This window comes from Cottoperca gobio, chromosome 2 (assembly GCF_900634415.1).
Source record: "Cottoperca gobio chromosome 2, fCotGob3.1, whole genome shotgun sequence".
Lineage (NCBI taxonomy): Eukaryota > Metazoa > Chordata > Actinopteri > Perciformes > Bovichtidae > Cottoperca > Cottoperca gobio.
Genome location: NC_041356.1, coordinates 2,506,877 through 2,532,193, shown reverse-complemented (window position 1 = coordinate 2,532,193; position 25,317 = coordinate 2,506,877). Strand labels below are relative to the sequence as shown.

At 40.7% G+C, this 25,317-nt stretch overlaps 3 protein-coding genes across 3 annotated transcripts; 1 reads left to right on the top strand and 2 right to left on the bottom strand.

The window, feature by feature from the left end:
• Positions 1 to 333: 333 nt before the first annotated feature.
• On the bottom strand, positions 334 to 3,134 carry tpk2 (thiamin pyrophosphokinase 2). Its single transcript, XM_029446041.1, has 8 exons — positions 2,879 to 3,134; positions 2,560 to 2,801; positions 2,089 to 2,152; positions 1,860 to 1,990; positions 1,620 to 1,738; positions 796 to 928; positions 596 to 692; positions 334 to 482 (listed from the first exon to the last, which is right to left on the bottom strand). The coding sequence occupies exons 1-8, from the start codon at positions 2,946 to 2,948 to the stop codon at positions 436 to 438; spliced, it is 903 nt and encodes a 300-aa protein (XP_029301901.1). The 5' UTR covers positions 2,949 to 3,134; the 3' UTR covers positions 334 to 435.
• A 4,028-nt stretch (positions 3,135 to 7,162) lies between these two features.
• On the top strand, positions 7,163 to 14,215 carry gmeb2 (glucocorticoid modulatory element binding protein 2). The gene is made up of 10 exons (XM_029451491.1): positions 7,163 to 7,565; positions 8,167 to 8,324; positions 8,593 to 8,678; positions 9,065 to 9,183; positions 9,304 to 9,407; positions 10,041 to 10,198; positions 11,112 to 11,180; positions 11,303 to 11,440; positions 11,888 to 12,010; positions 12,962 to 14,215. Exons 2-10 carry the CDS (start codon positions 8,182 to 8,184, stop codon positions 13,558 to 13,560), a joined length of 1,539 nt encoding a protein of 512 aa, XP_029307351.1. The 5' UTR covers positions 7,163 to 7,565; positions 8,167 to 8,181; the 3' UTR covers positions 13,561 to 14,215.
• A 1,210-nt stretch (positions 14,216 to 15,425) lies between these two features.
• pdyn (prodynorphin) lies at positions 15,426 to 17,314 on the bottom strand. Its single transcript, XM_029449820.1, has 3 exons — positions 17,162 to 17,314; positions 16,692 to 16,815; positions 15,426 to 16,223 (listed from the first exon to the last, which is right to left on the bottom strand). Exons 2-3 carry the CDS (start codon positions 16,812 to 16,814, stop codon positions 15,654 to 15,656), a joined length of 693 nt encoding a protein of 230 aa, XP_029305680.1. The 5' UTR covers position 16,815; positions 17,162 to 17,314; the 3' UTR covers positions 15,426 to 15,653.
• Positions 17,315 to 25,317: the final 8,003 nt, after the last annotated feature.

Sequence of the window (25,317 nt, the reverse complement as noted above, 5' to 3'; positions counted from 1 at the left end):
GCGCGGAGACTGCAGCATTAGAAAACGTGCAGCTGACACTCCCTACGCCTCAGTTTATAAGTCAGGTGTAGTACTAGCTCCTCAAAGGACACAGAGGTTTCCCCTGCTAGCAGCACCGTGGAGGAAAACTACACGCTGGAAGAGTTGATGGAGTTTAGGAAAGACAGTTTGCAGCTGAAAGTGATCAACAAACACGAGAGCTGAAGAGGGTTGAAACCCTGAATACCAGCCACAGAGGACGAGACGTTACATTTATTTAGCTGCTGCTTGTTCAACCATGTGGATAAAACAACTACAACAGCTTCATCAAATATGCTCAACTGCAATAAGTGCCACATTTAGAAACAGGTTTTTATTATTAATATGCGCTCTTGGAATAAATGTTAAACAATGTCCGTGTCTCGGCCTCTGACGACGGGCTCAGTCAGCTCCACTCTATATTGTCTGATGGAGTCCTGCCACAAGTTCCTGATAGCATGGCTCTGAAAGGAAAGGTGTACCATCAACACACACACACACAAAAAGGGATCTGAAGTTATTAACTGAGTGATTATAAATGATTTTAACAGTGGACATTTCGTAGATATTCACAAACCTGTGTCTGGATCAATAAACGAGTGTCGAATGAGGAAGTCCAACACCACCATGGCACAGTTGGGTTTGAAGTCTTCAGTGGCCAGCAGTTCCTTCACCTGAAACCAAGACGGAGCCGTCACTAAACACCCCTCTGGTACTTCTGTCACCACACAGAATGTTGTTATTTCACAGGATTACTATTCAGAATGCAACACTGACTTTCTCTATTGGCAGCAGGTAGAACTCCTGAACCTCTCCATCCCCTACTCTGGGCTTGAACCCCAGAGGAAGTTTCAAATCAAAGACAAACTGACTTTCTGCACACACCCCGTCTTCAACCTCGTAGGTGTAGCTAGAAAATACATTGAAGTAGTTAATAAAAATGTGGCTTGTGTTTTGTAATATTCAAGTCTTTGACTTTGTTTCATAATGACTAGACTCCCACAGAACTGAAGGTCCTTCAGAAAACTTGAAGGGCAGACTCCAGTCCAGCCTCCAAAACTGTGGTGCATTCCAACTAAGCACCGTGCCTCGTTTACATGTAAACTAACAAAAGTTATGTTTACATTAAGCGTTCTTACCAAAATGCATTGTGTGTATCCTTGATGTAAAACAAACTTTCTTCCTTATCTTCCTTTACAGACAGAAGTTGTCAAGGTACAGAAGTACACGATGTGCTAAAAACTGCAAAATCAGACGTCACCAGACTGAGTGTGGGTTTACATACGAGGGAGAGTTTTTGACACAAATAATTTGCCGATGGTGTGTGTTGTCACACTTTGGGCCAACCTTCTAGTTTCTTTAAAAAAAATTAAATAGGCTCTGGAATTGTCAAACAGTTTGTCGATGAAGTTTTTTTTTTTTTTTTTTTTAAATCAAACAGGAGGAAATAATGCATTTGTTGGGAACTATTTTCAGCGGCGGATTAATTCATGGTGTGTGTGTTCGTGGCAATCAAGGAACCTGACATCCAGTGCAACAGTGTGAGTTTATATTGGGCTGTGACACACGCGACACACTTTGACTCCAAAAATCAAGCTTACCTTACTGTAGTTACAGGACGAGCCTTCTCAGCAATGGCTGCTGGGATACATGCTTCCTCCAGACATTCTTTGACCATAGTGTGTCTGATGTCAACACCAGCAGCCAGACCACCTGCTGCCTTCAGAGACACAATACATCACCCTTCTGTGTTCATTTGTGGAAATCTGAAGAACTTTGTTCACACCTATTATCTACGATGGAAGTATATGCAAACAGTGTCAGTTACAGTCCTCACTCACCATATTGTCCAGTAGTCCAGGGTACGTCTGCTTAGTAGGGGAGCGACGTGCCAGCCACATGCTGACTTCCCCACCGTCACTGACAGTGTAGCCATTGATATGGACTCCATTCCGCCTCACACCAAAAAGACCTGTGTGTGTGCGTGTGGGTGTAGCATCACAGTAAGCTCATACAACACTAACTTTGATAAAGCATGTCTTGGCACTGCCACGGTCTGTCAAAACGTACTTGTAGCTGCTCTTTCCATCCACATCAAAGGAGGATCAGAGAATTTGGACATCACACTGTACTTCTAAAAGATAGGAACGCTTCAGAATTACTGTGATGTAATGTGTATGAGATGGAAGAAGCATTAGCATTCATTTCATCCATATAGCATGAATGTCCACAACAAATCTCATGGAAATCAGCCATTAATTAACAAAATCATATGTAAAGACTGAACAACCTGATGTGAGGTTGGTGTTAAAAAAGCTCATGGGGAGAAGGTTACTAGTGGCCCATCAACAACTCTTTGCCAGGGGCCCTTGACAGGTAAATCTGGACATGATGTAATGTCATGTCTACAGAAAGCTAAAAACAGCATCGGACCAAGTCAAAGTCCCATAATACCTCTGCATTCGAGCAACCGAGCTATACAAGGTGTGTGTGTGTGTGTGTGTGTGTGTGTGTGTGTGTGTGTGTGTGTGTGTATCTCACCTCATCCCTCCATCCTTTAAGGCAGTTTAGGGAGCGCTCTTGTCTCATTGTTTGCAAGACAGCGTCCACAGCCTCAGATTTCTTCCCGTATGAGTCGAGGCTGTGATGTAGTGACACAGCGCCACCGTGCGGCGGACTGAACACCTCTGGAAACTGTGTCAACAGTGAAGCAACGCGAGGAGGAATCCAACCGACTTGTGCTTCGTTTATCTCAAACCTAAAGCAGTTAGCACGAGAGGAGCCTGTGGGAACAAGTTGGAATTGGTTACTATCAAAAAGTCCGCTGCATGGTATCCTTTAATCCTCATTGTTAATTTACCTAGTAAATAAAAGTTATTCATTCGGCGGAGGAGTTGGAGTATTTTTTCTGTCCAGGCAGAGTTAGCCATGTTCCAATATGTCAAAAAGAAACCACCTTTCAAGCACCACTACAGTAAATGTGTTTGAGTCGATAGCTGTGTCTCAATTCAGGGGCTCAGCCTTCGCGGTCTTTAGAGGCCGGGTCTTCCGTATACCGCGAAGGCTGAACGAAATGAGACGATCCGGTCTACGGTGGACTTCCTGGTACGTCACCAGCTGTTCACGCCCCTACCTTTAGCCGCTACCGCCTAGCAACTCTCAGAAGTTATCAAGCACACTTGACGGCTTACTTTAGCATTTTTTCCCAGAGAACGGAACCAGAAATAATACTTTATTTTTTTAATTTTCAATCTTGATTGAAGATATGCTTTATCACCAGCATATAATGTATTTTAGACGGTGGAGGGGCATCTCAGATGATGCCCCCCATCAGGAGACACCAGCCCATTCAAGTCCAGCAGCAAACTTTATCTGTACATTTTATATTGTTTTATAATATTTTTATGATTATAATAATCATTCAATCATTTTCTTTGTTCGATCATTCATTTCCAATCATTGATAGGTAATTGTCTAGATTAAATAATCCCTTTTCTAAATTAATAAATCATATGTACAATATAAATCCTTCTTGAACCTTGAAATCAATTACAGTTTTCATTTATAGTTCGTGTAAATTAAATACACAATATATTCATCATTATATATATTATTTATTTCAGTTAATTTACATTTCATTTGTCAACAAGTTTCTCCAGCAGAGAGAAGAGTCTGTCCATCCTCTCCCTGCTCTGCTCTCTTCTGCCTCCGTCTCCCTGGAAAAAAACCCAAAATGTTAGAACAAGTTTAGCTATACACCACTAAACAAAATCAAATTAAGTTGCTAAATAAGTACACATTATAAATAACAAAATATGTATAACGGCCGCTGTGACGTAATCGGTCTACAAACGCAGCCTCCGAACACAGCTAAAGTGGTGGACGAGTCGACTAATATTGACGTCGTAATTACATAATGAACTACAAAGCTGAACCGGAGACGGTTTAGATCACGTATGCCCTTACTGTCACGTGCAATCCCGTTTGTGTCCGTCATGTAACACGCTGTGTAAAATAATTCCGTGCAAACATTTACTAGTAATATCATATCTATTCATTTACACATAAAACGTTTTTTTGCCAGCTGTCCATCCTGCTGTTGGCATTTTAAACTGTTATTTTTAGCCTGTGCTACGTGTTCAGCGCTCAGGTCAGTGTTTTATATTTCTATTGGTATTACAGTAACTAGCCTACATGATGGAAAATCATACTCCATCCATCTTTCGGTGCATATTATTGAGATGTGCGTTCATGTTGTGACACTGAACCATCCAGGGCACAGTTGCTCCTGTGTAGCAGGAGAGCAGGACTGGTGAGGAAGATCTGACATACCTGACACTGTAGGTGTTACCTAACTCCAGAAGATGGCAGTAATGCAACACTGAAAATGAAAGATTAATGCACCTGCTGGAAAAAACTGTATGGTGACTGACTACCAATGTGGTTTTAGAAAGGGAAGAGGTACTAATGATCCAATAATATGTCTGAAGGACGGAATAAGAAAAGCACAAGTTAAGAAAGAGTCTGTGGTTGCCATAATCTTTGATGTATAGAAGGCATAGTGTTGGAAAGACGGTCTTCTAATTAGGTTGCATCTAATGGGAGTAGGAGGAAATATATTTCACTGGATAATGGATTTTCTGAATGGATGAAATATTCAAGTTAAAATAGGATCAGAAATCTCCAGTTAAAGTGGAGAATGGAACTCCCCAAGGGAGTGTAATAAGCCCTATCCAAAACTGGAATATGGCAGCGTGGCATATGGCTCAGCATCAAAATCAGTGTGGCTGAGTTGGACAAAATCCAAGATGAAGAACTAAATATATGTGTAGAAGAAAAAAGAGGAATATAAATGGGGAGGTAATAGAACCGTTAGAGGATAGTAACTTGGTGTGTCTTAATGATGGGAGAGGGACAAGGATAGACGTACATACAGGCAACTGTTCGTCATTAGATTTGACACTTGTATCAAGAGAGGGGGAATTATGGGAAGACTCAACAGTTGGTAGTGATCATTACCCAATCTTTTGTAAAATATAGATAAGATGAGGAAAGAGAAGCAAAGTGGACATTCCGTAAAGCAAAATGGGATCAATGAGTATTTGTGTCAAATGGAAATTAGGGAAATGGACCTAATTCAAGATATAGAAAACTTGAAGAAAAGTTTAGCGATGTAATACTAAAAGCAGCAAATCTGTCAATTCCCAGAAGCAAAGGGAAAATGAATGGGAAAGCATTCCCATGGTGGACAGATGACTGCCTATATATATATATATATATATATATATATATATATATATATATATATATATATATGCAGTCCAGCTGACCTGACACGTGGTCGCGCCTGCATGGACTTGTGGTGTGTCCGTGGAGGGGGATCCGTCTGCACAGCAATTTTTTTCTGACATGTCTGAAATGTACAAAACACAACTTTACTAATAGATCTTTCAAACCAGCTTGAAATTGTATTGCATGTTTATGTTTATACATGTCTGCGTAAAGGAAATATCTAATAACATTCATAATAAAAGATGTGGTTGAATTGATTGAGAGAGCAATGATATCAAATTATACAAATATATGAATTATGTACATGCATGTGGTGATTGTATTTTTAACACGTCATGTGCAGGCTCTACTGGTACTACAACTGTAATGTACAGATGACATACAGTCTGTATACTTACTTGTGTACACACAGCTTCCTCCTCAGTGTGGATGTCCAATAGATGGTCGCTGATCATACAGGTATCCTCAGTTCTGTCAGTGGCTTCATTCACCAATGTTTTAATACCTATGTAATAATAGCGTGATAGTTAAAAGTTAAATAGACTCACGCTTTTACTCAAACTACAGAATAGAAAGAAAACAAGTTGGAGGGAATTCTGTAATAAAATAGGCAGATCAACTCCTATGAGCAATGTCTGGGGAGTGACAAGAAAGATTATATACGAAGAGAGAGGCAGTACACAGTATTTACTGTCACGGGGAGTGTAAGGACCCAAATGCAACACACAGGAAACCAGGAATTGTAGATACACAGGTTTATTTACCGGAACAGGCAGGTACAGAAAATCCCAGGACACATGCAGAGACCTAATGCAAAATGATAATTTCACACAGCAGAGGGTCTTACTCAGACATAAGTAACACAGGTTCAGAGATGAGGAAACCGAGCTCAAGGTCAGGGAATTCATGAGTAAGTTAGATCAAATGGGAATAACAGGAAGAACTTTGAACGGTTTTAAAACATTTGTATTTGATAGATATATTCAGCGAACAGCAATATCATCTAGGTATAAGGTATATACCGGAACTCCTCCGGGCAGTGTGATCAGCCCAATGCTTTTTTCAATTATGATTAATGATGTATTCTCTGACATAAGCCATAATATCGGAACGTCATGATTTGCAGACGATGGGGCATTATGGAAGAGGGGGAAGAATTTAACACTAATTCAAGGGAAGATAGAAGGAGCAATTAGGGTGTTTGAAAATTGGTCAAACTCACAGGGATTTAGGTTTTCAGTAGAGAAGACAAAGGTAGTGGTAGTTATTAGGAAGGAGATGAAATATCCCATAAATATATATGTGAAACAGTTAAAGCAGGTGAACACTTTTTGATTTCGGGGGGTTTTGTTTGATTCAAAATGTACCTGGAGTGATATTAAAAAATAAAATAGATTAAAAGAAGCAAGACAGGTGTAAATGTAATACAGGGTCTGAATGGGGAGCAAGTAGAAGTGCTGTTGAGAAATATTTATGTTTATTTTAACAATCACTGATAAGGTAATGGGTTAATGAAGATAATTTAGTTTTTAGTTTTATTTATCCATCAATCCATCCATCGTCTACATCTTATCCGGGATCGGGTCGCGGGGGCAGCAGCTCCAGTAAGGAACCCCAATCTTCCCTTCTCCGGGCCACATCCTCCAGCTCCGACTGGGGGATCCTGAGGCGTTCCCAGGCCAGTGAGGAGATATAATCTCTCCACCGAGTCCTGGGTCTTCCCCGGGGTCTCCTCCCAGCTGGACGTGCCTGGAACACCTCCCTAGGGAGGCGCCCAGTTTTATTTATTTTATTTATTATTATTATTTTATTCTTTTTTTCTCCTGGTCTTAATGGAAATTGAGATCTCTGGTCCACACTCCAGCACAGTAGGTGGCGGTAATGCACCTAAGCGCTAGGTTGCCTCCCACCATTAAGCAAAAAGAAGAAGAAGAAGAAGAATGTTACGATCCGCAAATAAACACAAAGAAGAAGGAATGATAGAGTAAAGCACCTCCACGTAGTCTTGTGAAGATGAGATTAATTGTATTGCACGAGTAGTCCCCAAACATCTTTAAAAAGTGGGCGGCTGTATTGCGTTTGAAAATAGGAGACGCCTGTCAGCTCAATGGACATATTAACCGCACTCAGTATTTAGCTAGCCTGCATCCAAATAAAGCTAACGTTAGCTAGCAACCATCCAGTTAGGCGAACAATCACCACAAGACGAGGCAACATTACTCAACTATCGACTGAATTTGAATTAAGACCAAAAGGTAAGCTTTATTTAATATCTCAAATGCCTTATGTGGTCCTGTTCAGTCTTAGCTAAATAAGAGGGCACATCAAACTGCATTCAAAACTCTTACAAGTTTAAACTGCTAATATATGAAGCCACCACGATTTAAGACAGTCACAAGGGTATACTCTCAAGTAGCCTGACGGCATACATGAAATACACAGACAACTGTTCTTTCTTCGCGATTCTGACATATTTGGGGAACTTACCTAGCTACTTCAGTATGAACTGTTGAGTTGAAAACTCGCCGTGTTATCTAGCCCTGACGCAGGTATGTACAATTGGCACACGAAGTGAAGTATAAAAATGATTCCTAATTGTATCATTACCTGTTATTCAAGTGCGAACAGTTCTATAATGCATCCCATTCTATATTGCACATGAGTTGCACACTCTTGCCCATTGCTCTCCTGAGTGTATTCATTTGCCTCTTGATTTGACAATGATGTAGTCAGTTTTGGGTTTTATGTTACAAGGTAAATCCTCTTCTTGCAATTACTCAACATTTTCTAATAGTATCAAACGGATATTAATAACAACAGTTTTCCCTCTCTGCTGTCTCATGGTGTGTCATGAAGCTCCATCTGTCCTCCATGGCTTCATCAGCGGTCCTCATGCAGGACATGAGTGAGGTTGTGATCGTCACCATACCAGAAAGCATGGGCGAGGACCTCCATTCTGTGGTGGAGGAGGAGAAGGCAGTGCTGGTGACCGCAGAGCTCACCGCTCAGCCAGGGTAACATACACGCACACACTGCACAGGAACACGATTTGATCTTTGGAGGACATTGTCAAATCAAATCAAATGTATTCACATTTGTCTCAGTGTGCTTTACAGACTGTACAGCATACGACACCCTCTGTCTTTAGACCCTCGCACCGCACAAGGAAACATTCCCTAAAACAAACATCACAATTAAAGGGGGAACAATGGAAGAAACCTCAGGGAGAGACTGAGGGTTGTGCTGTTGTTCAGTTTGCTAAATTGAAATTTGGTTTTCCAGGGAGGACCTCCTCACAGTAGGACCAGTGGAAGCAGAAGATGATGCCAGCAGAACTGATTTACTGTCAAGAAAAGAGGCCATCATTGGTGATGTGACCTTCCAGACATCATAACACTTTGTAAAATGTGGCTCAGCAGTATCAGTTGATCAGCAGTATAATAAATCATATAATTTCCCGCCTCAAACGATATGACGCTCAACTTTTAGTCTTGTTTATTGTAAACTGGAATTATTTATTTATTTCAATGCAATGAAGAGTTAATCTGTGATTTTCTGTTATTGTGAAGTAAATGAAATAACCTAAACACAGCAACGCTGTATGTTTCAGTCAGAGCCGTCTTTCCAGTCTCTGCAACCACATAATAATCTCTATAATGTTGTAATCAGTTTTCACATGATCTTCCTGTGTATGATCAGATGCAAGAGTTGAGTCGACGGCTGTGTGAGGGTGTTTTGCTCTGTGTATCTGCAGTGAAGTTAACTGAGGATGTGGAAGATGATGAATTCTACCCCATCACCTGTGGAGACGCCAAAGCCACGCTGGTCTGGAAGAAGTTTGTCTGCCCGGGGATCAATGTGAAATGTGTCCAGGTACGTACTGTCATCTGTGTACAATCTCATTTCGAGCACATTTAAGGAAATGTAGATTGAGTTTAGAATGAAGATGGATCATTGACGGCTAATCACAGTTCTTCTGGCCTCTCTGCTCAGTTCAATGAGCAACTCATCAGCCCGAAGGAGTTTGTGTGTTTAGCAGGGAAATCCACTCTGAAGGACTGGAAGAGAGCCATCCGCCTCAACAGCACCATGCTCAGGTCCGATACACCTACAGAGGATTTTACTTGGTTTGAAATGATTAGATATAAACGCCATGACTCCTTTTTTATGCAACATTTACTCAACAAAATCTACATTTATTTAATTGCATGTTTTTATAGAAACGTCTTCCAAAATCAAGTTAATTACTTTTTGTTTTAATTTTTTTACAACGCTGGTGTCCAGCCCTTCTCAGTGAACTTTTATGGTGATTAGTAACATTTAAACATGTTCTCCAGATGAAATCATTTAGCAGAAATATCCCAGGCAATCTGACAAAATCCAAGTTTTCACAAATAATGTTGTGGTTGCAAAATATTTCACACACATTGTGTTAAATATTTTTTATTTGAAGATTAATCAATCATACCCAGTCAGAATGAGTGCATTCACCATACTTCCATACTTTTATTTCAGAAAAATAGTCTTTTAATGGAGAGGTTTGGCATTGTAGTATTGCTTATTTCACTCTAAAGGTTCGATGTGTAATTCCGAGCCACCTGCTCCACAGAAATAAGTGGCAGTGGGTGATGTGCTTCAGGACAGCACTGTTCCATCAGACATGGTGCTCAGTTGTCCTGATGTTGTGTTTCATGCCTATTAAAAGCCTTTTATCATATTTCATTTCACAGGAAGATCATGGACTCAGGTGAACTGGACTTCTACCAACATTCAAAGGTGTGCTCCAACACGTGCCGCAGCACTAAGATAGACCTGGTGGGAACCAAAGTGTCCATCAGCACTGATCAGTCTGCTGATCTGGTCCCTGCCACCCCCTCATCAGCTGATTGTAAGTTCCACAGCATCAGCCATGGTACTAGTTCAGGGCTCCTTCTGATCTGCTACAGGATGCACAGCTGACATTTCCGCTTGAATTCTGGTTAGGTCACAGTTGGTATGTGAGTGATGTATGGTGCCACCAGGGGGTCTATAGTGTAGAGGGGTGCCCACTGAACATCAGTTAAGGAGTCTGAATCTGCTTTATTGGCAAGTAGGTTTTCACATACAAAGAATTAGCTTTTGTGTATTGGTGCGTATCCGAGACAAATGCATATAGAATAGGAAAGAAATATTGGAAAAAAATAATTTATGAGGGAAGAAACTGTGATTGTGTTTAGGGAGGGAGGGGGCGGCCACAATCTTTCCTGATTAAGTTCCAGACACAACTACTGCTGACAGACCGTTGTTGAGTGTTGTAATGATACAGGCCGACAGACGCTCACCGGCTGTCGATAATCAGCTCGGTGTATCGCAGACTTTACAAATTGCACTCGAACCATTAATTCAAAGGCAGGAGGACAAACGCCAAACAACGCATTAAGTGGTTAACTCCCTTGGACCTGCAAAATCCAGAACCGAAACACGGGTCTGCGGAGCGGATTAGTCAGCGCTAAATACCAGCAAGAAGATCAAACCGGCCAAGCGTCCCACATGGTATTAGAACTGGGATCAGCTACTAGTGGAGCTTTCAGGAAGAAGTTAAACCAAACTTCATCAAGGATTAACCTGTCAATCTGAAGAATGTTCAAAGAACCACATTAGCGCAATAACATTTGAGGATAAACTGAGCAACCTTTGAGGAGCAGGACCAGGGACAACACCGGGAGTGTGATGAGAAAATGAAATGTTGAAAATCTGCATGATCATCCAGAATGAACAGGGTGATGTGGTTTGGTGAGTGTTGTTTACTGTTTGTGTTGCAGTGAATGGAGCAACAGTCTCGTTTCCTGAGGTGACAGAGGAAACTTCAGAGTGGGTCACAGCCATCGGAGGTGATCGGCAAACTGCATGCTCATTCACCATTATGTGGAAAGAACTGTTTGAGTGGACTGTTGTATTCTTAAGTGTGTGTGTGTGTGTGTGTGTCTGTCTGTCTGTCTGTCTGTCTGTCCAGAGGACTCTGTGGCATTCTGGCGTGCGGTGAAAGAGGCTGGACTGCTGGAGGACGTGGTAGAGGACTTCCAGAAGGAGCTGCAGGAGGTGCTACAGGGGTTGCAGGAGAGAGTGTGTGACCCACCACTTCAGGTCAAAGGTTAGAAGGAAGGTCCAAAACATCCAACTCAATCCAGCCCTATACTTGATTACAGACCAGGGACTGTAGTGTCGTTCTGTCTGCATATCTAAATAAGCCACAAGCGAGCCGGAGGCACCGTAACTTCAGTGTGACACAAATGTCAGAAGATGCAATCCAGTTCAGAACGTTTTACTGACAGAACTTTGAAGTTACACTGTCAAACCGTAGAATAACTGTGCTCCCTGTCCAACTCACTACACATGATGTCACTCACTATACTAAAGGGAGCATGAATAATAAACATTCAATTGAGATGCTTCTTTTTTTATACATTACTTACGTATGTCTTAAACAATGTCACACAGCTCCCTTTGGAGACGCTTTGCAGTACTCCCAACACCTGGAATGACCCTTTAATGTTTAACATGGAACATGAATTGAACATGAATTATTTTTGTTTTTCAGATGCTGTTTTGCTCAACAATATAGTGCAGAACTTTGGGATGTTGGACCTGGTGAAGAAGGTTCTGGCCAGTCATAAGAGCCAGATGGATCGTTACAGAGAGCAGTACACTCGCAGCCTCGCCGGTCAGTGCAGGAACACTGAGTGCTGCTCAGGATAGAATGTTTTTGAGGCATGGAATATGTGTAGTTTTAGAGGAATATGTGTAGTTTTAGTGTAGTTTTAGAGGAATATGTGTAGTTTTAGTGTAGTTTTAGAGGAATATGTGTAGTTTTAGAGGAATATGTGTAGTTTTAGTGTAGTTTTAGAGGAATATGTGTAGTTTTAGAGGAATATGTGTAGTTTTAGAGGAAAGTTTTAGTGTATTAAGAAGTTTGTACAAATCTTGGTGTGTGTTTGTACTAGCGTTTGGCGATATGGCCTATAAATAATATCTCTATTTTAAGGCCATGTCGCAATTGACTAAATATAGTTCCATATTTTTATTTTTTTTATTAAATAACAGAACTGTTTGATTTAACCCTTTGATGCGTCTGATCATTACCAGCAGCATCATATTAGTAAGCTCATTTGAAAACTATGGTGGTGTACTGTCATTTTGTATTCGTTAATATTAAGTTTGAGTAACTCATACAATTGAAATTCCCTTTTTTTGGAAGCACAGTTTGCCGGCATTATTTAAGATTTGTGAAGTGTATACACATACGGCAAAGCAATGTAGAGGCTAGTGTTATCCAGTTCCGTTTTCAACCTCAGTTCGTATAAACTTGCTTTGGAACTTCACTTCTTCTAGGCTCTTTATCTGCCTCCAGATATAAAAACACACGCTTCATACGCACATCCATGCTCGTACGCCTCACGCACTCACCCAGGAGTGTGTGAGAGGGAGAGAGCTGCGAGAAAAGCAGAACACCATAGCAAGTCTCATGCTGGCTTAAACAAATGATGTGACAATTAACATTTGTACTCTTATGATGCCGATATAGTCATTTACTACATCCCACGTAGAACATCGTCAAGCATATTCGATATATCGCCCATGACGAGTTTGTATTGATAATGTTTCTCCTCTGCAGCTCTCGAGCAGCAGTGTGACGAGCACAGGAAGCGAGCCAAGGAGCTGAAGAGCAAATCCCAGCACCTCAACAATGTCCTGATGACCCTCACCCCAGTCCCTGCACCCCCCGTGGCCAAGCGTCCCCGGCTGACCCGAGCTGTGTCTGGCCCGGCCTCAGTCAACACCGCTCAGATCACTCTGCCTCTCAACCAGCTGGGCGGGGTGCTGACCGTGGCAGGAGCCTCAGGCGGCACCAACCTGGGGGGGTACACCCTCCTGACCTCACTTTCTGGGTCAGAACTGCCGGTCGACGCCTCTAACCTGACTGTGCTCTCTGCGGCTGCAGGTCAGGACGTTGCGGCCAGCGGCTCTGCAGCCTCCACCTTTGTTAAGGTGGTCAGCCCTCAATTCCAGTTGGTGACGCTGCCTGCCACGCTGCAGAGTTTGTCCGCGGCACAAAGTGCCATCCAACAACAGGTTGGCAGCATCAGTATGGTGGATGCCATGGCAGCCACTGCAGACGATTCACAAGAGGAAGGCCAGGTGGATGGTGATGAGGAAAGTCAGCCCGAGCAGGTCAAAGAGGAAGATGGGGAGCAGCCGGCCGAGCAGCAGTGAGACAAAGGACAGCTGTTCTCCTCAAAGGTCAAGCAGCTTGTAATTAATTGCCTTCATTTCATTCATTTGGACACCTGACTAAATATGATGGCTGAGGGCTTGTCCACATTTTCACTTCATTTATGAAAATGAAGTCCTTTAACACATGAGCCTTCCTTGTAGATGTCCTTCAATTTTCAAGATGCATACATTTATATTGGCGTGGCATATGATGTGTGTGTGAATGTCAGTAGTGATTTGACTGTAAATATGTAACTAATATATTTGATACAGCTGTTTTGTTTCTGTTGGGATGTCTTCCATACAGGCTGGAAAAAACAATATTGTTTAGTTTGGTAATAAATGCTCAGTTTTCAGGAAGAAATTGTGTGTCGATACATATTGTAAATATGAATTGATTAATGAGTGAGTACCTGACGTGCACACAGATAAACTGGGCTCTTATTTTAAAGCGTGCTTTGTTTTTTTGTTGTGAGAAACAAATCTAAATTTGACAACCTCTTAACTCAAGGGTTATGGGTTACTTACTAGTTGTTTTCCCCGGATGTCTTCATCAAACGGAGTTTATTCAGTTGTCCTCACATGACCTGTTATCACTAGATTTTTAAATGTATTTGTTGAGGTGATAAAAAAGAACCAATGTTTTGCCACTACACTAAAATGGCTTTTTCTATTGAGAAAATGATATTGACCATCAATCATATATTAATATGGACATTTCCAATGTAGAAAGTATATCAGATAAATGCAACATAAGTGGTCAATTCTGCTTAGTGTCTGCATCCTGTTGCATTTAAGCAATCATCAGCATCAGGTCAGCTGCTGTGGTGTTTAGTGTGCCCATTGATTAAAAATGAATAAATAAAAGTATTATACATGTAATGGTTAATCATGAAGGTGATGCCTTAAAGTCTTCATTTACTTTGTCGGGCTTTTGTACTAAAGTACCTTTAACATTTCCAAACAAAATCACTTAGGCTAAAGAAACCCAGTGAAGCAGGGCCTTGAGTCACACAGCTGTAATGTATAAGTATCTTAGTTAACTGACTGAGTTTTTGACCTGTGGGAATAAAATGTGACTTTACTTGACACATATGTCCTTTGCCCACAAGATGGCGCAACAATGTTACTGTTCAGGGTTTCTTGTGTTCTCCAGTGGATGTAGATGCGTCAGATTCGAGCTTCTTAATCTCCTGAAAACTGCCTCTTAGAGTCTTTGCACTTTGCAATCATTTGATTGGTTTTGAATAATGGAGAAATAAGGAATATGTTAAACAATTGTCTCTTTATCTCAGAAGATTTCGATTGATGGACACCAACTAAAGAGAACAACGGCAAATGTTCATTTAGGCTTAATTGTGAGAAATTGTCTGACATAAATGGCAAAAACCATATTCGTTTAAGTCATTCCGTTGGTGAAATACGACTCATATTTGAACTTGTAGTTGCTTTGACTGTTGCTGTAACTTGTCAGCCAATAGCTCAAACTATATGCGAAAGTGAAGTAATCCATCAATTCGATCATTCAAAGTTTCTATCGTTTTTTAATTCATTTTTTTAAATCTTGAAACTCATATTAGAAAAAAAGTATTTAAAATCTGAATAAATCCCATTTAATTATTTTACTAAAATGTCACATTTATTTTTGCTCATACAAGCCATTCTTATACTCGTAGGATACCATTAGAATATGAAACAAATTAATAGAAAAAATACATGCCGAATTTAAGAGACATATAAGCCTTGTCATGTCCAGGTATGATTTCGTCGATGAGTAAGAACATATAAAATAGCCAACATTCTTGCTGTAGTTTGGCACGACCCGCACTGAGGCTGAAATCAGTCAAGAAAGATTTCCTTTGAACTTGTTGGGTAAAAAGGAAAGTGGTTTTATTCATGGTTTATTAAACAAGCATCCTTTATTGAATGACAGACGATGATGGTCATAACACAGAGATGAGTTGTTACACAGAAAGACCGTGTATTAGCAATACGGGCAGGCATATGATTCTTTCTGGATACATGGTATGGCATGGCATTTCAAGTGAACCTGCACAAGTTCTTTGCAGTTTTTCTTTTTCCGCAGAGTGCATCTATAAGATCAAGTCATCATAGGAGTAATATGGCTCCTCGGCTGATCGCACAGAGATTTTGAAGTGGCGGCGCAGAAAGCCTCCGTAACGCTTGTCCCACTTCAGGTTGTTCAACTTTGGTCGGATCCTCCTCATGAAGCCCCCGTAGCGCTTCTGCAGCTCCTCGGGCTCTAGGCTCTGCTGCTCCACGGAGCTACTCCTCTTTGACTTGGGGCCGAATTTGCGTAAAAAGCCACCGTAACGCTTAACATAACTTTTGAGCATCTTGTCCTCCGGAGCATCGCCTGCGTCCTGCGGCCGGTCTACAGCTCTCTCCTCCAGCCTCTTCAACAAGTCCTCGTAGTTCTTGGGCAGCGCTCCGGCCTTCAGAATGTAATTGTCGCGCCACGGAGAGGTGAAAAATGTTTTCTTGTTCTTGTCGATCCTCTTTATGAAGCCGCCGTAGCGTTTAACCATGTCTGCCTGCTTACTCTCCTCCTCCTCCTCCTCCGCTTCATCCTGCCTGAATTCCGCCAGCCCCGGAGCCTGCTCGCAGCGCTGCAGCTGTCCCTCACACTCTGCACTACACGACTGCAGGACACAGAGAGAAAAGAGTGAAACCAATATCTGTACATGCACATGGGGTGTCAAGGTGCATCGTACTAAGTCAGCTTTACACCTTGTTTTTTTTATTAGACCACCCGAACCCACGTTTCCTGCTTACATTTGACCTTAATTACAATAAAGTCCCATTTATTTGATAACACCAGTCACAGTTTTATATTGGTATTTTTGAGTAAAAGATTAAAACCTAAGATGTCAACGTTTTACTTTAGCGAACCTGTATTCAGCCTATCTGGCCTCATTTAGGCGATACATTTACTCAATATTCACCCTGACAAATGTGCCATCTGTAGTTTAAGGATTTATGAAAGAAAAACAATATAATAATAATAAAGAAATTGAAGTTATTTTGGAGAGACAAATGAATTTTTTGGGAATTTTTGAATTGTCATGATTTTGGATTATGATCACCAAATAAAAGTGAGAAGTCATTACCAGGCTGCTGAACGCGGCGTCGGGGCTGAGGATCTGCTGCACGCATTTCTGACAATGTGAAGAGCAATCTGCGTGGATGGAGTGCGGCAAGCTCAGCATCAGCACCAGGACATACCACTCCATTCTTTACCAGACCCATGACACACACAAAGAAAAACAACACATGCAATCTGGTAAATCTGGATGAGATTAGACTGGTTCACAGTTTCACAGACTGAAATTCATGAAACAACTTCACCTGTGCTAGTGAAAAATACTTACGTTTTGAAAACGCTCTTAATTGAGTCAGTTTCGATAATAACTAATTAAAACATCCTATGTATTGATCACGGAGACCCGTGCGCAGTGCGTAATGGTGCACTGTCTTTCTTTCATAATTTTGTTATTTAACACCAAGCAGAGAAAAATGAATGAAAAATTAAATGGTCTTAATTTACAATACAACAAAGTATGAAGTGTTAAATTGGTACCTCAGGAGTTGGACAGATACTTCCAGCCGTATTAAGACTCGCAGAGGCGCATCCAACTTCAAAGGTCCGCCTCTCAATACTTGTGTTTCTCCTGCGCGGCTAGTCGCCTTTCTTTTTATCGACGGAGACTTGACTGTGTCACTGCAGCGCAGCTTCTATTAAGGGACCAATGGGAGGGAAATATACTGCGTAAATAATCCCACCGCCCCCCGCTTCAGGAGTTTTTAACAACGCCCACACAGAGAAGGTTTATAGGAGCAGCAGCGAAGTTCATCCCATCAGCACATCACCATCACCATCACCCTCATCATCATCATCTTCATCATTCCATCTCTCGGGGCCTCGATCAAACCCTGGGCTGTAAATCACACTGACATTCATAAACAAAGTATTTTCTCTGTTTCAGTTTGACTGAAAGAAAGCATAACGTACAAGAGAAAGATAAATCATTTTGGATTCAGACATTAACTGAAACCTGAACTGAATAGTAAACACTGATCCAAATCTGAGCATGATGCATTATACTTATGCCCGATATATTTGTCTCAATATTATTTGTGTGAGTCGTGTGTTGAGAATAAACAACATAGTAAAAACCCAACATGGACAATCCATGTGACAGAAATGATGATGTGATAGTATATGAAAAAGATGGAGGTCAAAATAAACTTTCTGGTGCCTCCAAAAAAAAGAAAAGAAAAAAAACTCATCTCATAATTTTTGTTGTTGTCTTCTTCTTCTTGGCAAACCAGCTATCCAACCTTGTTGCGAACAGCACCTTCCTGCCACAGTGTCACATGTATGGACAAACAGCAGTTTGTATTCAGTGTTCAATGCACACCTTTGTTACTGCGTGAACCTCCTCACAGGTGACACAGGTCAACGAGCAGGTACTACTGATCTTACATTTACTACTGATCCAATTCTTTTGAGCAAAAGAAGGGAACCAAGTCGTACTTGAGAGCTGTTCTTTTTTCACAGCCTGTCCTAGATTTGTGGCGCCTGGTTCATACAGGACGTGGAAGTCCTGCAGAGCTCAGGCGAGCGGGAGAGACTTTAAAGAGCCATAATTCCAAATGGCCACACTCAAAGGTGGAGTTAAAAGCCTGCTGTCTTGATGCACACTCGCTGAGTCTTTCCTGGTGATGGCCTAGTGGTCTAGTGGTACAGCAATTACAACACCAGATGGTTGTGAGTTTAACACCAGGGCTGCCACCATTGTACCCCTGAGCAAGGCACTTAACCCTGAGCTGCTCCAGGGAGACTGTCCCTGTAGTGAGTTCACTGTAAGTCTCTCTGGATAAGAGCGTCTTCCAAATGACCTGTAATAATAATAATAATAATAATAATAAAGTAATAATAATATTATAGTATTAGTAATAATAGTAGTTCTGACAGTAGTTCTGTGAAGAACTTGAGAGAGAAGTTTAACCCCTGTCTACTCTCATAACGTGTTTTACACCTGATCAATCACTGTGTACAGTGGGCGTGATTGTCATATGTCCGTTTTGGAGAGTTAGAAAAATGGTTGGGGGCAGCTACCGCTGATTTGGGGTCATGAGAAGGAGGTTTCAGATAATGTTTAAACACGAAGCAGACTTTGGTACAAGGCTTCTTGGAACTAAAGAGGTATCTGACTGTTCTGCTCAACTCGTTCTGGCCATGGCCCTGTACCTTTGACTTTTTCCTGAAGCACAATTCTATTTAGTGCAGTGTCTCATTGTTTGTAGTGGTGATGCAAAAAGGAGAGTTTCATGTCTATGTGTTGCTTCAACAGATAATCATCAGCAATACTTTGTCCTCAAGGTAAATACAAATGGGTTTTCACCCAACTTGGAAATAATACAGTACATGTGTCAGGCAAAGAGCATTTCTTTGTACTAAACCTCCTCCGCCTCTTAGCAAATCTACACCTACTGTATGTCATCATTACATTAATGTGGTTCATGTTGCAGTAAATGCCTTCAGGTTGCTTTATGTGTGAGATAAGCAGCAGCAAGGCCAGCAAGCGCTCTGTGTTGTACAGTGGGAGGACCTGGACACATAACAATTGGGTCTGATCCCATTTCAAGGTTGAAGTCTTTCAAAGCTCAATGATGGACCAAGGTTACACTTTGGTCTTCTTATCTCAGTTTTAGGAAAAGATGAAGAGAAAGCTATGGCATGCAACTGAGTGGAGCAACAACAACACGCTGGTACAGTCCACAAGTGCTTCTTCACTTGAATTGAGGTTAAAAGATCTTATTCCCAAATAAGAAATTACATCTTGGTTTGCTCAAGTGACTTATTATGGATAGTAGAATCTTCTCACATTATAGTCCTGTTGACAACTTGTTGATATTTGAAATTTTCACATTTTTATTTAATATCAAATACAGGTTAATTCTTTATTTAAAGATTAATATTAATCTCTGTAACTACCGATCGAGGGTCATTCCCCGAATTTGAAAGACATTTAAACATTTCCTGCATTCTGATTAATTGTTCTATGCAAATGTCTTTATATATGTGAAGGAAAACAAAATGTAGTTGCCAGGTGTCAATTATAATGGCACATAATGCAGTAAGACTCTTAGGCATTCTCTATTGCTTTCAAATATTTGATCCTGTTGATTGACATTTCTCATCAGCACTTATGTAGGCATGATATAATCTTCCCTCCTCTTTTGTGTCTTTTGTCAGGGGAAGTAATCTCTTTAAATGTGCATGCATCACCTATTCACATCAAGAAAACATGAATTAATTGTAATTAATATATAAACTCCTGGACCTTAATAGCTCTTATATGTTCCAGCACGATTTCTGCTAATGTTTCAAAACTTTCTGCACATTCAAAAAATATCCCACATATCTGTGTTCTCTGAGAAGTCGTAATATTTTGAGAAAAAAATGTATAAGGCCTAATATGAGAATAAAGTTGTAATTTAATGAGAATACATTAAGAATATTACAAGAAGAATTCTACCTATATACAGTATATATATATATATATATATATATATATATATATATACTCTACTGTAGGTCTGCAACTAATAATTCTTTTCATTATGGATTAATCAGCAAATTATTTTCTGACTGAATTGTGTCAGAGTGAAATGTCAGAAAATGTGAATCCCAGCTTCTCAAATTCCAAGGTGATGTCTTTAAATGTCTTGTTTATTATAACAATTAATCGATTATCAAAATGCTTTGCAGGGAAAGCTTCATACCAATGGCCATAAGAGTGGTGTCAATGGTGACAGCCAGGATGTTTTGATGATGCCCCAGACCCATTTGTGTGTGATGTGATGAATCACTTCCTGGTCCAAGGATATATGATGGATATAGTTTGGGGATTCAAAGCCTGAGTTTGTGTTCTGTATTGAGAAGCTTTTCTGTTCAGTGAGCCTTCACCTGCACACAGAGAAACCAACCCTGAACATACTGAATGCAGTGCTCAAGCAAGAATCTGACACCACAGAGTAACGCTCATGGATGTGTAGTGAAATTATAGCGTGTAGAACATAATAGTTACTATGGTTACCATTTTGGCTGCATTTGTTCGGCATTACTGTTTTTTGAGTATAATCCTGATTCTACTTTGGATTTTCTTTCTTTGCTTTAAAAAAAAAAAAAACTGACAAAAAGGTTGGTCAGAGCTGGAAAATATATAGCGGTTTTCTCTTTTTTTTACCAACAAGTCATCCTGATACAGAAGTTTTAACTGAACAGACTGGACTTTATGATGGGATATATTCTTTGTAAATGAAGAATGATCTCACACACGTGTAGCTAAAGAACTACTTCAAACTCCAAATACTAATGGCCATGGCTGGATTAATATGCGCAAGGTTCCTGGTACCAAGGTGAGCTGAGAGCCCCTGTAGACCACATGTCTGTGCTCATGTGGTTACACACAAATGTATTAAGAAGCTGTAGAAGAAGAAGGGAAAGCAGGGAAAACCAAATCTGCTGGTTCTTAGTTAAAACCTTTGTAGTTGCTGAATGTCACCACTGCAATACACGTTTGCTGTTTTCTGTTTGCCTTTTATGGCTTTTCACATCAACAGCAGAGAGCTGACAGGAACACATACAAACATTACATATTGAAATCAATATGACCAATAATACCACACATAAGGAGGAGGTTATGGTGGTCGAAGCGGTTGCAGCAACAAATAAAGTTGTGATGAAAGTATCAGCAGAGTAAGCAATCACAAGTCACAAGTGTCAGGTCATAATGGTCGTGCTGTACACCTTCATCAATATGATATTAAGTAGTCCAATGGTAGCTGCACGGCCGACCAATGAGTCAGTGATCATGATTAATAAAGGGAAACAGCTGATGCAGATCAGCTAATGTAGATTAAGTGTGACTTCACTGCTCTTTCTGAACTAATGCTATGCATTGAATAAAATACACCAATAAACAAAGTAACAAATCTAATGTGTAAGGTTTACGCAGGTCAGCTCAGTATGCAGGACTAAAATCTAGACTCACAGGACCTTAGTTAATGTTAGTATTGTATATAAGTAATATGAATGAATTGGAGTGGCATCTCTCTCTAATGCTAATACACTAACTAAAATAGCCTTCCTTGACATAGAATTGCTTTCATTGAAATTTTAATAATTTAATATAGAATTCTTCATCGTGAGGCACCAGGTGTTGAAATCCAGATTGTTTAGACTCAAAAGAATCAATGAAAAATAAAAAGAGGGCTATCACAGAGCTTGGTGCTGCTGACAAAATGTGCTCTGTGTTTCCTTATGATGAAGATGCTCTGTTATACGTAACACTGTATATCTCGCCTGTGTCCCTCTCCAAGGGCTCCACTGGTAAGTGTCTGAGCATTACGTTATCTCTTTTTCCAATATGCCTTTGTCCCTTTGCCAAAGGTTCCTAAGCAACCTGGAGTGTGATTTTGTTTTTGTGGCCCTCCTCTTTTCTTTCGTCTGTGTCTTGATCTGATGCTCAGTGTGAAAGACTTTATGACAGTGGAGGTTACTGTATTGATTTATTGTTTTTTCCTGTCTGACAATACTATCTTTTATCATACATTGATCCAGTCAGTATCATTCACCTGTAATGTGATAGATTAGACAAAGTTTATATATATTTCTCATGGCCTTCACACTGATAGACAACGGGCTGCTTTACCTTTGAAGTCCACGGCAAAGACTTCCATATACCCTTCGAATAATAGCCGGAGATACAGTATGTCCAGCTATTAGAGCAAGGCTGCAGCCATTCACAAGGCAATCTTTTATGCAATCAGTGGTGTTTGCTGTGTAAGAGAATCTTTTTACTTTAGCCTAGAAATACTTTGAAATGTTGGGAAATGTGCTCATCCGATTTATTTGCAGAGTTAGATGATTAGTGAGACAAGATTCGGATTGATACGACAGTCTGTACGGGAAATATGAATCTAGCAGCGGGTTAGCTTAGTTTGAAACAATAACAGAAAAGAGGTGGAAACAGCTAGCCTGGGGCTTTGTCCAAAGTTAACAGAGGTTACAACAGAGGTAAATCTATCCACCAGCATTCTCAATCACTAAAACATGCTTCATGAAAGTGGGATCCACTTGATCCTCGTTTCCTCATCACCTTCTTAGCACAGCAGGAGTCTTCTCTTGCAAATGTGTTCACACTTTTTTATTGGTTTGACCCTTTTTCAAAACATTTCTTAGACCTCATAGAAAGACTTGGATTAAGATTCAAAGACTTTATTGTCATATGCACAAAAACTAAAATGGCAGTGAAAAGTCCCAGGCTCCTCCAACAATGCAATATACAGTATACTTAAGACATTAACAAATAAATAAAAATAGTGCAATAAAATAGTGCAATAGACATAATGCAGCAAGTAAAATGCAGGCAAAACAAAAATATGTACATATATAATAAAAAAAGATAAAACAGACTGTCAAATTTGACTTTTATACTGTAATAATATATACATATGTGGATATGTGGAACAAAAGCACATGTGTACACTAAAAACTTATGTATGTAGTGACACTTCACAGAGCTCAGGAATTCCACCGCTGTGTATAGAGGTCCACCATGGATGGCAGCTCTGTCCTGGGGATGTGCAGAGCAGTTTTCACCCTCTGTAGAGTCTTACAGTTGAGGCCGCTGTAACTGTCATACCATGCCGTGATGCAGCCAGTCAGGATACTCTGGATGATGCACCTGTAGAAGTTGCAGAGCATCCTGGAGTGCATGTTGAACCTTCAGAGCCTGCGGAGGAAGAAGAGCTGCTGTCTCGGTGACTGATACAGGTGTGATGAGTCCAGGTCAGGGCCTCACTAATCTGATCCCAGAGGAACCAGAATCTGCTGACTCTCTCCACTATACTCCCATTGATGGGGGTGTCCCCCCCTCTCTGTTGCTTCCTCAAATCCACAATCAGCTTCTTAATTTTGCTGATGTAGAGATGGAGATAGAGATGGAGATGTGTGCCTTGCGTGAACAGGGAGCAGAGGAAAGGCCTGAACATGTAACCCTGAGGCGGGTTGGAGGTGGATGTGATATTTCCCACCTGCGTGGGGTCTGCCTGTCAGAAAGTTCAGGATCCAGTCACAGTGGGCGCTGGTGAGCCTGCGGTCCCTGAGCTTGATGACAAGCTTGGAGGGCAAAACGATGTTGAATGCTAAACAATGAACAGTGTTCTCACATATGTGTTCCTCTGATCCAGGTGGAGAGGGCAGTGTGGAGGGTGAGGGCGATGACGTCGTCTGTGGTCCTGCTGGTTCTGTAAACAAACTGCAGAGGGTTCAGTGAGTCAGGAAGGGTGTTTTTTGTCTTTTTAGGGACACGAATGATGGTGGACTGAGTGACCCATTGAAAAGGTCTGTGAACACAACAGCCAGCTGAACTGCACACACCTTGAGAGCACGGCCAGGGATGCCGTCAGGTCCAGGAGCCTTGTGTGGGTTAATCCTTTTGAAATATCTGCACACATCTGTTCTGGTTAAAACCAGTGGGCAGGGATCCTGAGCCTTCTGTACCTCCACAGCCAGAAGCATTCAAAACATGTATAACAAGTGTTCAGTTCATCTGGGAGAGACGGAGACACGTCCTCAGCGCTGCTCCTTGTCCTTTTATAGTCCATTATTGTTTTTAGTCCAGACCACATGTTCCTAGTTTTGGAGCCCTTGTAGTCAGACTCCACTTTGTCTCCACTATCTTCTTTTTGCACTGCTAATAGCTAATTTTCTTTGATTAACAGTGTTAAAAAAGAAAACCTCTATTCATATCAGCAAAAAGGTCCTTTCTATACAACGTGCCACCTCTTTTGTTATTATTTGCAAGCATGGAACAAAGAGGAAGCAGTTCAAACATTGTACCACAATGAATGTCCAATTTGTTGAGGTGCTTTTTATTTATTTATTATTATTTAATACATGTTATTATTTAAACATGTTTCATGAAATTATAGGTCTATTTCTCAAAACTCGAAACACAAAACTGAAAAACTTTGATAAACTTAAAACACTTCAATCAAAAATACTGTTTATAGCTATATGTCTTTGCTTCATGAGGCCAAGTTACATATTCTAAACACAATATCTAATACTAAGCAATCAAAAGGGAATATGTACACAAATGTGAGAGAGAGGAGAGACAGAGAGAGACAGAGAGAGAGGAGAGAGACAGAGAGAGAGAGAGAGGAGAGAGAGAGAGAGAGAGAGAGACAGAGAGAGAGAGAGAGAGAGAGAGAGAGAGAGAGAGAGAGACAGAGACAGAGACAGAGACAGAGACAGAGAGAGATTTTGATTTAAAAAAACAAAACACTATTTACAAAAATAAATGTAAACTCACAAACAGTTTACAAATAAAGTGCAAAGAAAATCCATTTCAGTTTTAAAATGTATATATATATATATATATATATATATATATATATATATATATATACACACTCCAGGCCATATTCTCCAGGCCGAAGAAGAATCTAGAGGGTGCATCCATCTCGGTGGCGTTTTGAAACCGGGACCGGACCAGTGCACCCTGTACTTTAACGTCTAGCAGGTCGGCCAAAGCCATTTTTTTTACTTTGAGGATTTCAATATATCCTCGATCTCCTGTGGACTCACTAATTCTTTCTAGTTCCACTATTTCACCCTCCAGGTCCCACCATTGCCTAAGACTACTAAAATAACCCTTC

What these genes read in the sequence shown, in the direction of transcription:
- tpk2 (XM_029446041.1), bottom strand. Translation starts at nt 2,948, where the DNA reads ATGGCTAACTCTGCCTGGACAGAAAAAATACTCCAACTCCTCCGCCGA. An exon ending in TTAAAGGATGGAGGGATGAG is followed by an intron (nt 2,153 to 2,559) that starts GTGAGATACACA and finishes CCTATCTTTTAG; the next exon opens with AAGTACAGTGTGATGTCCAA. An exon ending in ACCTGCTGCCAATAGAGAAA is followed by an intron (nt 693 to 795) that starts GTCAGTGTTGCA and finishes TCTTGGTTTCAG; the next exon opens with GTGAAGGAACTGCTGGCCAC.
- gmeb2 (XM_029451491.1), top strand. Translation starts at nt 8,182, where the DNA reads ATGGCTTCATCAGCGGTCCTCATGCAGGACATGAGTGAGGTTGTGATC. An exon ending in GAGCTCACCGCTCAGCCAGG is followed by an intron (nt 8,325 to 8,592) that starts GTAACATACACG and finishes TTGGTTTTCCAG; the next exon opens with GGAGGACCTCCTCACAGTAG. An exon ending in CTCAACAGCACCATGCTCAG is followed by an intron (nt 9,408 to 10,040) that starts GTCCGATACACC and finishes TTCATTTCACAG; the next exon opens with GAAGATCATGGACTCAGGTG.
- pdyn (XM_029449820.1), bottom strand. Translation starts at nt 16,814, where the DNA reads ATGGAGTGGTATGTCCTGGTGCTGATGCTGAGCTTGCCGCACTCCATC. An exon ending in ACGCCGCGTTCAGCAGCCTG is followed by an intron (nt 16,224 to 16,691) that starts GTAATGACTTCT and finishes TGTGTCCTGCAG; the next exon opens with TCGTGTAGTGCAGAGTGTGA.